Genomic DNA, 13,289 nt, shown 5'->3' on the forward strand with positions numbered 1-13,289 from the left:
CATAGAGGCACACGCCCTTACTCCCATCACTTGGGAGGCAGAGGCAGGCGCATCTCTGTGAATCCAAGGCTGGCCTGGTCTATATGGTGACTTCTGAGACAGCTAGGATTACAGAGAGAGACCTTGTCTCAAAAAAAACCGAAAAAAATTGTATTATATTTGCGTGTATGTGCGCACATAACAATGCACGCACGTGTGTGCACCAAGACGTACATGGGTGGTCAGAGGGCCGCTTGCCTTGCAGGAGACAGTTCTCCCTTCTCTATGAGAGTCCCGGGGATTGAACTCAAGTCATCAGGCTCGGCTGCAAGAGCCTTTACCCACTGAGCCATCTCACCGGCCGCAGCCTCTTCTTTCAAATTTCAAATTAACTCTGCTTTCACTCATCTCCCCCTCTCAGGCTTCCCTGAAGGCAGACGATGCTAAGCTCCTTCTGCAGGACCTGCCTCTGGCTTCAGTCAGCACGTCTGTCACACACTACAGCCTCCTCCGAGGCTGCTGTACAACCTGTCCTTCTGCTGGGTTCATTTCCTGCCCACATACACACGCCTACCCTAGATCGAGCTTGACCTGAATCTCCTTCTCTTCTAACTTTTGATCTTCCTCCCTGAAGCTTCTCAGACGGGCCCCAGTGTGTGCAGCCTCCCCACGTCGTTCTGAAAACTTGCCTCGTCCTGCAGTCCCTCCCGGGCCCTTGCCATGAGAGGCTATCACAGACACTCACTTGCCAGACCAGGGGCATCTGTTATCAGTCCTGATCTCCATGTCACTTTACAGGGGACGTTATGAGTGCCTCTTTCATTACATTCAGTAAAGCCAAAAGTTCATGGTTCAGAATAAACAAAATCCAGAAACAATCAGACTTCCCCCCATGTCTCCGGGAAAGCGACAAGTCTCAGGCCACTGTGAATTCCATTTCCTCCCAGAGTGACACCTGTCAGCGGGGGTGGGGGGTTGGGGGGTGGGGTGGGGGGTGGCATTCTCGAAGGAATCCTGTTTAGTGGAGCTTGGGGTTAGGGATACACAGCTGAGGTAGGGTGGAAACTGTAGCCTCCTCCTTGGTGAACAAACCCGCGGACTCTCCCCTATGTGGACAGTGCGTTACAAAGTTATAAAGGAACAAAGCTGGATGGTTCTGGAAAGCCCGCCAAAGGGATGAAGCCCAAGGGAGCTAATGCTCACTCTACCTGCAGTAGCATGTCCTCCACGCTCAGGAACAGCTTCTCCGCCTCACTGACCTTGCCCATGAGTTTCAGGAAGCTCCCGATGAAGAGTATCATCCTGCATTTGTCGGCCACAGTCACCTGGGAGAGGTTGCATTCCAGGACTAGAAAAGGGAGACAGGCAAATCGGCCTGAAGCGCCCTGGGAAGGAACAAACCCCCTGTGCCTAGTCAGGGCTCCACAGCTGCGTCTCCGACTTTTTGGGGGGCGGGGACTGATTTGTTTTGTTTGTGACAAGTTCTTTTGGGCTTTTGGAGACAACATCTCACTCCATAGCCTAGGGGAGCTTTGAAGTCACAATTCCCTACCTTTGCCTCCAAACTGCTGGGATCGTAGACACATACCAGCCTATCTGGCTTCAAGACACCAGCAGATTTTATTACGAATATTGGCAAATACTTTAAATGATGCCATAAATGTCTACAATGGATTGTACAACCTTGCATAAACGTGAAAACCTAAAAAATCACACAGCTCTGTAGTAGTCAGAATGTAATCGGCCCCCATAAACTCACAGGTAGTGAGAACTGGCCCTGTCCCTCACAGGAGAGCTGGCCCCACACTCAGGAGAGAAGGCCCTATCTGTAGGGGGAAGGCTGGCCTTAATGGCATAGGTGTAGACCAGCTGGCTCCGCCCCTTGCCTGAGGGGGCGGTCCCAGCAGCCAGGACTGATCAAATCACCTACCACCCAGACCCACATCCAGGGTTTTGAGTTTGTGCACCCCAACATCTACCCCACTGTGACCTTCCCGAGTGTGTGGAGGGGCTGGTCCTGCGGAACCAAAGCTGCAGAATCTGCCTGACTTGGGCAACAGCCGAATATCAGATAGGAATTTCGGTGAGGGTCCAGTATTGATGGACCCAATAGCTGTGCTGCTGGTGTGCCTGAGAGCGTGGGTCAGCTGCACCTGAGAGCGTGGGTCAGCTACACTGCTGCCAGTGTACCTAAGAGCATGGGTCAGCTTCACCTGAGAGCGTGGGTCCACTGCACTGTGGCTGGTGTACCTGAGAGCGTGGGTCAGAACCACTATTGCTAGCATACCTGAGGGCATGGGTCAGCTGCACTGTTGCTAGCGTACCTGAGAGCGTGGGTCCACTGCACTGTGGCTGGTGTACCTGAGGGAACGGGTCAGCGCACCTGAGAGCGTGGGTCAGAAGCACCATTGCTAGTGTACCTGAAAGCATGGGTCACCTGCACTGTTGCTCGCGTACCTGAGAGCATGGGTCGCTTCTTTATTCTCTGGTACTGTTCTGCTTCTATCTTGGCAACGGAGAGCAGGAAAGCCTCAGACACATCACAGCCAGCTTCCAGCAGCACATCCCAGTAGTGGACAAGGTGCAGTCTGGTCCACAAACTCGGGTTGTGGATTTTTGATATGAAATCTGTGATGCTTGTGACACACATGATCATTTTAGAACTCATCCTTGAGGGAGCTATTCTTTACTTCCCATCTTTCACTAGCCTAGCCATAACCTCCCCCCAACCCCAGCAGGACCTCAAGTATTCCAGACCAAGAAGGGCACTGAACTTCTGAACTTCCTGCCTCAATCTCCCAAATGCTGGGATTACATATATGTGCCACCATGCCCAGTTTAAGTAGCCAAACACCAGACTCTGTGTATGACAGGAGTCCTAGCTGGGCAAACACTACCAATTTGTTGGTGGAGGCTGTTCGTTTGTTTCCTGGCCACCCAGACCTGAAATAATCACACTGAACCATATTAATTACAATACTTCTTGGCCTATTAGCTCAGGTTTCTTATTGGCTAACTCATATCTTGAATTAACCCATCTCTATTAATCTGTGCATCACCATAAGGTCATGGCCTACTGGCAAGGTTCTAAAGGCATCTGTCTCCTGCAGCGGCTACATGGCTTTTCACTAACTCCGCCTTCTTTCTCCCAGCATTCAGTTTAGTCACCCAGCTCTATTCTGCCCCACCACAGGCCCAAAGTAGTTTCTTTATTAACCAATGATAATAAGACATATTCACAGCATACAGAGGGGAATCCCACATCACCAACTGAGCTCTATCCCATGACACACAAGCATCTGTGTATGTGTGTGTGTTCACATGCGTGTGTGTGTGCATGCATGTGTGTGTGTGTACCACAAAGTTTAATTAGGGTTGCTTGCATAAGCACAAGTGGTAGGAGCATGGGCACCTTATCAATGACAATACCACTGAAAAAAAAATGACATCCCTTCCCCACAACCATTGACTGACAAAAGCCTGAGGGAAGACAGAGACCACCCACCATCCCCCCAAATTTATGAAGAAATGTTGATGGTTCCAATCTTGTACAGATAACCACAGGTGCAGTGAGTGTTTAAGTACAATGGCTACATCATGCCCAGATATGTTCTGTCTACCCATGTCCCCGTCCCTGGCACTTACATCCTTTCTCCCCTTCCTCCCTTACTATCCCCAGAGCCTTGTAGGAGAGCCAGTCCCATCCATTTCTTGAAGCTTTGGCCGTCACCAGATAATTATGAGCCTTTTACTCTTCCGTAGTGAGAGTCAGTTCTCCCCAACTACCCTGGCTCTACCTCCCAGACGAGGGGGTGCCCCCAACTCCTGTGCTTGCAGTTTCACATGAAGCACGGTCCCCCAAGTATGGGAACTGTCTGGCTCCACATCCTACCCCTCCCCCAATGTGTGGAAAGTGAGAAGGGCTTAGTGCTGTGTCTTAGTCGAGAGCTAGAACAGGGACAGAGGCCAGAGGCGGGTGAGACCTCAGTAAACTGAGTTAATGCATAAAGACACAGAAGGGAAGTTGGGAAAGGAAGGGACAAAGGACAGCCAAGAAAAGCAAGGACAAGAAGCCGGCCACCAGCATGGCCCGCCTTCGATCCTGTCCAGCTGTTGCCTTTGTCTCTATGGAAGGCCTGGAAGAACACACACGGAATAGAAGGAGGAGAATGCGGTAGTGACGGACAGATAACAGAACATCCTGGGGGATCTACCTACCACGAGAGAGGATTCCACACGCAGGTCCCACACGTGAAGAAATGAATGATTTGCACAGGGAAGCCATGTTGCCGAAGTGACGTCAACATCCCATCTGAAGCTAGCAGGACTTACCCGGGGCTGGTGACAAAGCTGCATAGGCCTTCCCAGGAGCCGCTCATCTTCATGTGCCACGGCAGCTCCTGGTACGCTCTCCAGAAGACGGTTTGCCGCTGGAAGTATCTTATCAAGACATGGTGGAAGTGCGTCTTCTTGTGGTTTGCCGTGGTCTCGGGCACGTGTGTGCTGCTCTCTCTGACCGGAGTGATTACACCTATTTCAAAACCAATTGCAGCCTCACAGTTCCAACTTTCTTAGTGTATGAAAACGCTATCGAAAAATATGACAACTCTATGCTATAATTACGGGAGGAACAGTCAAGGCATCTTGGAGAGTAGCTTGTACAGGGCTGGGGAAATGGCCCAGTAGGGAACTCTTGATGAACAAACAGGAGGCCTGGCATTTGGATTCTCCGGAACCCGTATAAGCACCAGGCAGATGTGAGGGCTCACCTGTAATCACAGCACTAGGGAGAAAGAGAAAGGGCAGCCCTGGGGCAGCCTCGTTGGCCAGCTAGCTAAGTGAGCCAGGTCACAGCCAACACTGAAACAGGTACGATCATCCTACTGAGCACACTGCCCAGTGGTGCCAATTCTGATGCAGGTACCTGCAGAAGTGTTTCCTTCACACCCACAGGTTCCACCGAAGGGCCCTTCAGCTTCTGTCCTGTCTCTGGTTTTCTATCTGCTAAGTCCTGACAGGCTGAGCCACCTGGAAACAAATCTCCCAAAAGTCCAGAGTTTTGCTTAATCAGGGTATGGTGGTGTCTAGCCTTGAAAAAATCAAAATACTGGAAATGTTTTTACATTTTTTCCTAGTCAATTTTTCTTTTCTTTGGTTTTTCAACAGTTTTTCTTACAAGATGAATGGAACACACACTAAATGGCACACCAAGCCCCATGTTGCCGTAAAAACCATAGCCAAGAAGAATCCACTGTTAAACCTTCTGCATTTGACTGAAACAGTTTCCAAGATACCCACACATTTGGAGAGAGTTTGGGCCATTTCGTCAAAAGTGTACACATATGTTCTGGTGACAATGAGGTGCTTATGAGACCCATGGAAGAAACAGAAGACCCCCCCCTCGCTGCACGGTGAAGGCTTTTCTGTGGGGGGCACATTGAGAAAGTAAGGTAGGAAGTGGGAGAGAAAATAAATGGGGCAGATAATATTCTGAGTCCAGACTTGGAAGTGTTAAGCACAAAGGCTAAAATTACCAATATTTTGGGCTGGGGCGTAGCTCGTTGTAGAGTGTGTTCTTAACACACACGGGCTCTGGATCCAATGCCCAGCACACGTGAAAAGGATGGGGTTATGGGATGTTGCAGATAACACCGAATTTCATTCGTTCTTTTTACAAAATAGCCTCATGAGGAAGAGAAGACTAAGAATCCTCCGATGACAAATGAAGCTACTTAAAAAACAGAGACCAGGGGACCGCTCTCCTCCAACTACACAGGGATGCGAAGGAAGGTCTGGCCTGTGCTTACACACTATAGCACACTTCTCCTGGACAGACTTAGCCTCGAACACCTGAGACCTAGTGAGCCTCACACACTACACTGACAACAACTGCTAACCTCGGGGGCTTCGGAGAACAAAAGATCATTACGTCTGCCTTCGGACTGGGGGGCCTGGAATTCTAATCCAGGTTGGGAAATGCCAGAGGAGAATCATCTTAAATGTTTCATGGCCACACAGTCATACAGTCCCAACCAGCAAAGGAACTGGAAAACTGTCATTCAAACGGCTGCCATGGAGATTATATAGGTAACAGATGTGACACTAGACTTACACGAGCTCCTATACCCTCAAGGTAAATATCGCCGGTATCCTTATTTTGCAAGTGAGAAACAGAGTTTAAAGGAGCTAAGCACATTGCATAAGATCTATCGGTTCTGTAAGATTCCAGAGTCATCACTTGTAATTAAAAAAATCATTTTTAGAAGGAGCTGTGAGGGACCCGGTCTGCTCCCTGAGGGAAACCCCTGGGGGGCTCATTGAAGTCAGATCTCCTTTACTTTACGCAGCTGGTGTCCTGCCTCTTTACCCAGTCATTTCCACCAGAGCAATGCCTAATGCCCCCTCCCTCTGGCCCCAGGGCATTCTCACGGAGAGGCTCCTCACCCAGCAGCTTGTGCTCCACCGCACTCCGCAGGGACTGGTGCCAGAAGCAGAGGAGGCCGTTGGGTTTCTCCTGGATCCAGTGCTTGGAGGCATTGCGGAAGGCTGCCCAGTGCACCGCGGTCACTTTTTGGTGGTTCCTGTAGCCCAGCATGTCCAAAATCTGGAGCAGTTCATCCTCAGCCAGCCCGCAGTGTGAGATGCACAGCAAACACAGCGCGTCGGCCACCCAGCCACTCAACCCTGTGCAGCCACAACGGTGGGGACAGAAGCACGGGAGAGCGTGAGTCAGTGAGAGTGGGGACCGCTCCCTCAACCAAGCAATAGCCCAGACTTACAAAGGAGTGAGCAAATGACCAAAGTCCCCCAGGAGGAGGTGCTGAGAGGGGATTTGAGCCCAGCCTACCTTCAGAGCCCATGGCATTACCCACGGTTCTCCGGGTCACAGCCAACACTGGGACAGGTACAATCACCCTACTGAGCACACTGCCCAGTGGTGCCAATTCTGATGCAGGTACCTGTAGAAGTGTTTCCTTCACACCCACGGGTACCACCGAAGGGCCCTTCAGCTTCCATCCTGTCTCTGGTTTTCTATCTGCCAGCTAGAGTAGAACCAGATCGCAAGAAACAAAGCACCATGATCCACTGCCTTCTGTAGACTGAAGGGACTCATACCACCTGCTGTCTCCGGGTAGAGGTGGGTCTGAAGCCCAGCTGATGAAGCTTCCCCTGACCTTGACTGAACTCAGCCAGGCTCTTCCTAGACCTGTGGTGGAGCTCCCCAGACCAGTCAGGATTGCTGGCCAGTGCTGGGAAGCTGCAGTCCCTGGAGGAAGAAGCCTAGGTTTTACTGCACAGTTCAGGGACGGGGTTGCACAGAATGGCTCTGTGTGACTCTTCTAGGGGACCTCACGTTCACCCCTGTGGAGATGGGGAACGGTACGGTAAACTCGAAATCCATTCCTTGATAGAAATGCAAACTGCAGAGCAGAAGATTGGGTGGGACAACAGAGCGCAGCGGTAATCAACGCATCCGGTACTCCTCATCCTCCTCTCCAAGCCCATTCCAGTCTAGCCTCCACGATGGAAGGGAAGACTGACGTAGTTGAAACAACGCGAGGAAAGCCTGTTTCAAACCAGACTTTACAGGCCTACCGCACAGACAAAGGCTGGAGAGGATAAAAAAAAAAAACTTCCAAAGCCTGCTTGGAATTCTAGAATACGTTGTTTACCACAAACAATCGACTCACAGGATGAGCTAACAGTGCTACTGGATTTTTTTCCCCACCTAGGAAGAAAGCTGTTGCAGAACTGAGAAAGATTTAGGGGAGAGATGATAGGAAGTCAGGACTCAAGAAGTCGGGTATGGGGGCACACACTTTTAGTCCTAGAACCTGGGAGGCAAAAGCAGGTGGAACTCTGTGAGCCTGGTCTACATGGCAAGTTCCAGTCCAGCCAGATCTACATACAGGGAGCTTGTCTCAGAAACAAAACAGAAGCAGGGTTGAGGCTTTCTGCGGTGAGGATGAGGGACTGTACCAGCAGGGGGCAGCAGAGACAGACTAACCAAGAAAAGACACTGAGCTCCCTGGAGAAGCTCAAGTTCACCTGGGATCGTTTCCACAGCAGAAGACTGTGCAGGGGTAATGACAACCAAAGACACCCCGGCACCAAGGTTCCATCCAAGGGAGGCATGGAACGTATTTGGATTCTTGCCAGACTTAAGAGGCCCCTTTGGCTGGAGATGTGGAGAATATACCTGAACCACTGGAGCGGCTTATACCAAAAGTACAAGCGTGGATCAAGAGAGTGGTTTATATCGAGCCCTGAAAAATCCCAGATTTGTGCCTAATACAGTCCTCTTTATGGTCAGCATGTACCTCTTTAGACAGAATCATCATATTTAGCCATATGAAGAAGAGTTAAATAAGAATTTCAGATAAACTAATTTTTAGTACAGACAAGCCCCCATGCAATATCTGGGACATATTTATTCTGAGAAGTGCTTGCCATTTTTCTAGAATCCAATAAGTGATCAAGTGCGTCCCATTCAATATCAGAGACATATTTCTATTCGTAATATTATTTTTAAAGATTTATTTATTATCGATATGAGTCTGCGTAAGTTTATGTGCACCATGCGAATTCAGGTGCCTGCAGAGGCCAGAAGGCATCGGGTCTCCAGGAAATGGAGTTAGAGTAACTGTGAGCCACCTGAAGTGCATGCTGGGACCCAAACTCAGGTCCTCTGCTGAGCGGTTCTCCGGCCCCTGGAATACCACTCTTTTCTTTTTATATCCCTCCCCCAAAATATTATTTGCTATTGATCTGAAATTCAAATCCAATAAGTCCTGTATTTCCTCTGACAATTCCCTCTCAAGACCCTTCCCCCGAGCAAGCGGACTCCCAACAAGATGTCCAAACTGCCCAAACCTTTTCCTGCAGCCACCATGTCTGAGTTTGCCTCTTTATGCTTCAGATTCCAACCGTAATCTTCAACCCAGCGTTTCAGAATCAGCTCCCAGAGCTCCGGGATGGAAGCCACCTCCATGTACTCCCTCAGACACTGGAACTCGTTGCGGTAGATCCTGCACTCCTGCAGTTCGCTGGCGATGATCGTGAGCTTCAGGGGGTTCAGGTTCGGCTTCTTCCTCAGAATGGGTTTGCTCTGCCCAAAGCGTTCCTGGTCAGGGGCGGAGAGATGCTGTCTGAAGATGCTGAACTTAGTGTCTTCGTCCCCCATGCCCGAGAACTCCACAATCCGCACATCAGGGCGGGTGCACAGCGATTTGCAGGACAGACTGGAGGAGACGGTGCTCAGAATGAACTTGCAGTGAGGAGGGAGCGAGCGTGGCAGCCACGAGAAGTCTTTTGCCTGTGGGAGACATTTGAAAACTTGAAAGACCTTAAAAGTACTTTGCTAGCTGGGCGGTGGTGGCACACGCCTTTAATCCCAGCACTCGGGAGGCAGAGGCAGGAGGATCTCTGTGAGTTTGAGGCCAGCCTGGTCTATAAGAGCTAGTTCCAGGACAGGAACCAAAAAGCTACGGAGAAACCCTGTCTCAAAACTTCCAAAAAAAAAAAAAGTACTTTGCAATGGTTTTCACACTTAGGACGGAATACTGGGTGTGAGTACAGGGTAAGGGCGGGTTATGACACCAAGAGTAACTCGGATAGGAAACCATTTGGTAGTAAGAAGTACAAATTCACACAGAATGAAACCGTATTTGACTGATACATCTATGCTGAATCTAACAGTGCAAATCTGGACTCTTAAAAACAGGTTCCTACAAACAACTTAATATAATCTCAAACCTCTGAAGAATCACCCACAGTGATATCTAACAAAGGAATTCTAGCAAAAGGCAAATTGAACCTGCTTAGTAAAATAAGAAGACCCTGTTATGGTTTTTTTTAAAAAAAACAACAACTTACTTTTTACAGTAAAACTATTACAAGTTAAACACCTAATATGATCTTTTCTTGATTATCATTCAATTTTTAATTACACTTTCATTTCCTTGTGTGCACATGTGGAGGTGCAGGCAGGTGCCGTGACACATGTGTGGAGGTCAGAAGGCAGCCTTTGGGGTCAGCTCTCTCCTATCTGTGGACCCCAGGTATTCAGCTCAGGTTGTCAGCCATGGCAGCAGGCACCCTTCCCACTGGCTCCGTGCGTCTGGTTCGGATCCCACCCCTTCGTTATCTCTGAGCCATAGACAACACCTAGCGTCTCTTTCCCCTCTGTCCCACCGAGGATGATGAGTAGCCTCCTTCTGGATGTCTGTGTAGACTACAGACCTTTGATTCTGAGACAAAAAGAGTATTTTGCTACATTTAAATCTGGTACCCCGTCCATGGTAAATGCCAGGTAAATATATGTCTAATAAAATACCAGGGAATATTTAAAATCAGTAATGGATAGACGTAGGAGCACAGCACAATAGAAACATATTTAATATAATAATCGGGGACTTTTTTCATAAAGGAAGTGTAATTTTTAAGAGCTGTTACCTTCTGACCTGAAATCCCATAAATGCCGATCAACTCCTCAATCCCATCGAGGACAAGCACGCAAGGCTTCAAGCTGATGGAGGCTAGGAACACTTCTACAAGAAGCGAAAAGACCAAGACATCTGAGTCTTCGTTAAGGAAGTCCATTTCAATCTGGGGACCTACAACACAGAAATTTCAGATTAGGTGAGAACGTTCCCGTCACGGCTAGGGTGTGCTGATGGGCTGGGGGACAGAGAGGCTGGGGGGTGAGTGCTGCTCACGGCTGTGCGGTGGACACTTGCAACGGGCCTGCTCGGCTGGCTTCCTCGAGGCATTCAGGCCAGAGTGGTTGGTGGGATTGGTCACCAGGTGTCTCCAGTACATTTTCAGGATTTCATATGAAAATACTATGTATGGTGTTTGCGCGTGCGTGGGAGGGGGTGCGTGTGTGTGTGTGTGTGTGTGTGTGTGTGTGTGTGTGTGTGTGTGTGGCTGGAGGCCAGGGATAAGTGTCTGGTGTCCTCCTCAATTACTCTCCGCCTCAGTTTTTGAGACAGGGTCTCTCTCTAAAACTGAAGCTCACTGCTGTCGCACCAGCTGATCCGTGAGCTCCACAGACCCCTCCTCCTATCTCCACCTTCCCAAGAGTCCAAAGTTTGATACAAAACCATCACAATGAAGGAAAGCTCCAAGCAGAAGACGTTCTAGTAGACATAACTATTTTTTCTTAAAGTTATGTTAAAGATGATAAAGATAGTAATAAAGTATGTTAAAGATAAAGATAGAAATTGATCCTTGATATTTCCCTTTGTTTGGGAAGACCCAATCTGTCTCTCTGAAAGGTCTGATTTAAATGTTAATATCTGAAATTAAAATTTTAATTTAATTTAAATAGTTTAAATTCCCATTTAATGACTTACCAGTAGGCAGACTTGGTTGCTCTCTGTGTGTATGCATGCTCCTGTGTGTGTGTTCACGTGTGTGGAGGCATCATTCAACACAGGTTTGCCCGGAATCTTCTATGCCTGTGCCAGGCACTAGGTATATCAATGGCCAATAAAATAGACGTGGCCTCTGAACCCACGGGGCTTGCAGAGGGAGACAAACACTAAAACAAACAATACTGGGACCTTCGTAAGTCACCTGGGGAATGAAGAAGAAGTCCCATCCCCAGGAAACACCATCATGAGCGGCTGGGACTATGTTGGCTGTCAGTCAGTGAGAGCCCTGAACAGAGGCTTAAAGAATGAGAAAGAGTTCACCAGCAGAGGAAATGGAGAGACGTGAATGAACACAGGGATGGGTCTACTCCAAAGAAAGCAAACTTGTGGAGCAGAGGGCAAGAAGCCAAGGAAGTGATCTTGGCCCAGGGCACAAAGCCCGTCACCAAGCTGAGGCTGTCTGCCCATTTATCCATCAACTCATGGGCAGGTTCTCCTGACAGCCGAGCAAATACTAGCGAAGATCAAGATCTTCCAAAAGACTGAGACTTTCCTTCACTGCCTCTCGGAGGCCAGGCAGGGCAGCACTGAGGACAAAGAGTTTCAGAGTCAACCAGAGTCCCAGCTTCGATTCTGCCCACGTGTCGCTTGGTGATGCTGCCGCTCTGAGCCCCGGTCTCCTTGTCAGGATGCTAACGCTAGCTAAGGGCCTAGAACAAGGTGCTGATGAAGCCCTTAATCCTTCAATCTGTAGAACTCGCCTTTTGGGACTGCCACCCGATATTATGGAACGTGGTGGAGAGGAATTGCATCAAGAACAAAGCTTGAGAAGGGACGCCAGCTGCCAGCAAGGGGGGGGTGGAGTCGGGACGGGAGGACAGAATATCAAGAGAGCTGGATGGTGGCCGTTCGCCTTCACCACATACTTTGTCCTGGCAGACCCAAGCTGGGGCCAGAAAATCAGAAACAGGTCACACATAGCATTTGTTGTCCCAGAGAGGAAGGGTCCCTGCCCACATCTCCCTGAGAAACGCTTGCAGATGCGGAGAACAGAGGTGGGTCGCAGGAAACCCGGCCGAAGTGGCTGAACCTGCAGGGTGCGCTTGCGTTCTCTCAGCCGCACGTCTGAGCGCTGCGCCCACGCCCACCTCGGAAACCGGCTGAGCTGTGAAGCGCAGATAGCCCTGAAAACGCCGCCTCTCAGCCTCGACCCTAATCAGGGCTGCAGTGGCAACGGGGCAGATTCCTAGAGCAGCCTCTCTGCGCCTGTACCTAGAAAGGGGAGGGGGTGGGGGGTGCATGTCTCGCATCCCTTAATCGTGCACCCCGCTGCTTCTTTCTCCAACCCAGGGAGGAATTGCTAATCCTACTAACCAAAAACCACAGCAGCAAAATAATAGTAGCAGCAGCGTGCCGGGTACCATCGTCAATCCTCACACTTAGACCTTTCCACTCGCACGCAGCCTTAGGGGGTAGGTTTACAGGTGAGAAACTGGGAAAAGAGCTTGAGTAAACAGTAAACTACTCAGGCTCGCTCAGGCTCAGCCGGTGGGTCAAGTCCAAAGTTTCCTCTCCCACTCCCCCACCCCCGCCTCACAAGGAGCTCACTTGGAGAGCTGTCTGGTTTACCCAGGCTTTTCTGAATCTGTCCTGCTGCCGCCAGACTAAAAGCCTGCTTGTTTGGAAGACAGCAGCTGTTTTTATTGGGCCTTTCCTGAGCCCCAAGACACGCTCGTTAAAATAACAGCTCACTTCGGGGATAAAATCATAATTGGGTGTGTTCAGCCGAGCTTACATCATCAGCTGCCTGGCCCAGGCGAACACCTAGGGGATGTGCCAGAATAGACCTAGGAGCCTACGGAGACGGAGACGGTCGGCCACACCTGTTTCTGCTGACTCTGATGTAACCTGCTTTACAGACTCGGGAAGTGC

At 49.7% G+C, this 13,289-nt stretch overlaps 1 protein-coding gene across 4 annotated transcripts in view; it reads right to left on the reverse strand.

Moving 5' to 3' along the window:
- Positions 1 to 13,289, reverse strand: part of LOC142838760 (tetratricopeptide repeat protein 41-like) — a 39,269-nt gene that overhangs the window by 7,666 nt on the left and 18,314 nt on the right. For 2 of the 4 annotated variants that reach the window (XM_075954364.1, XM_075954363.1), the window contains exons 5-10: positions 10,435 to 10,595; positions 8,854 to 9,295; positions 6,424 to 6,663; positions 4,312 to 4,510; positions 2,437 to 2,615; positions 1,188 to 1,327 (exon numbers count right to left, since the gene is read on the reverse strand). In XM_075954364.1, coding sequence (XP_075810479.1) covers positions 1,188 to 1,327; positions 2,437 to 2,615; positions 4,312 to 4,510; positions 6,424 to 6,663; positions 8,854 to 9,295; positions 10,435 to 10,595 — 1,361 coding nt within the window. Of the gene's footprint in view, positions 1 to 1,187; positions 1,328 to 2,436; positions 2,616 to 4,311; positions 4,511 to 6,423; positions 6,664 to 8,546; positions 9,296 to 10,434; positions 10,596 to 13,289 lie in introns of those variants that run through there. The other 2 variants (XM_075954365.1, XM_075954366.1) reach the window with 2 other exon arrangements.

Source organism: Microtus pennsylvanicus, chromosome 20 (genome assembly GCF_037038515.1).
Source record: "Microtus pennsylvanicus isolate mMicPen1 chromosome 20, mMicPen1.hap1, whole genome shotgun sequence".
NCBI classification, from domain to species: Eukaryota; Metazoa; Chordata; class Mammalia; order Rodentia; family Cricetidae; genus Microtus; species Microtus pennsylvanicus.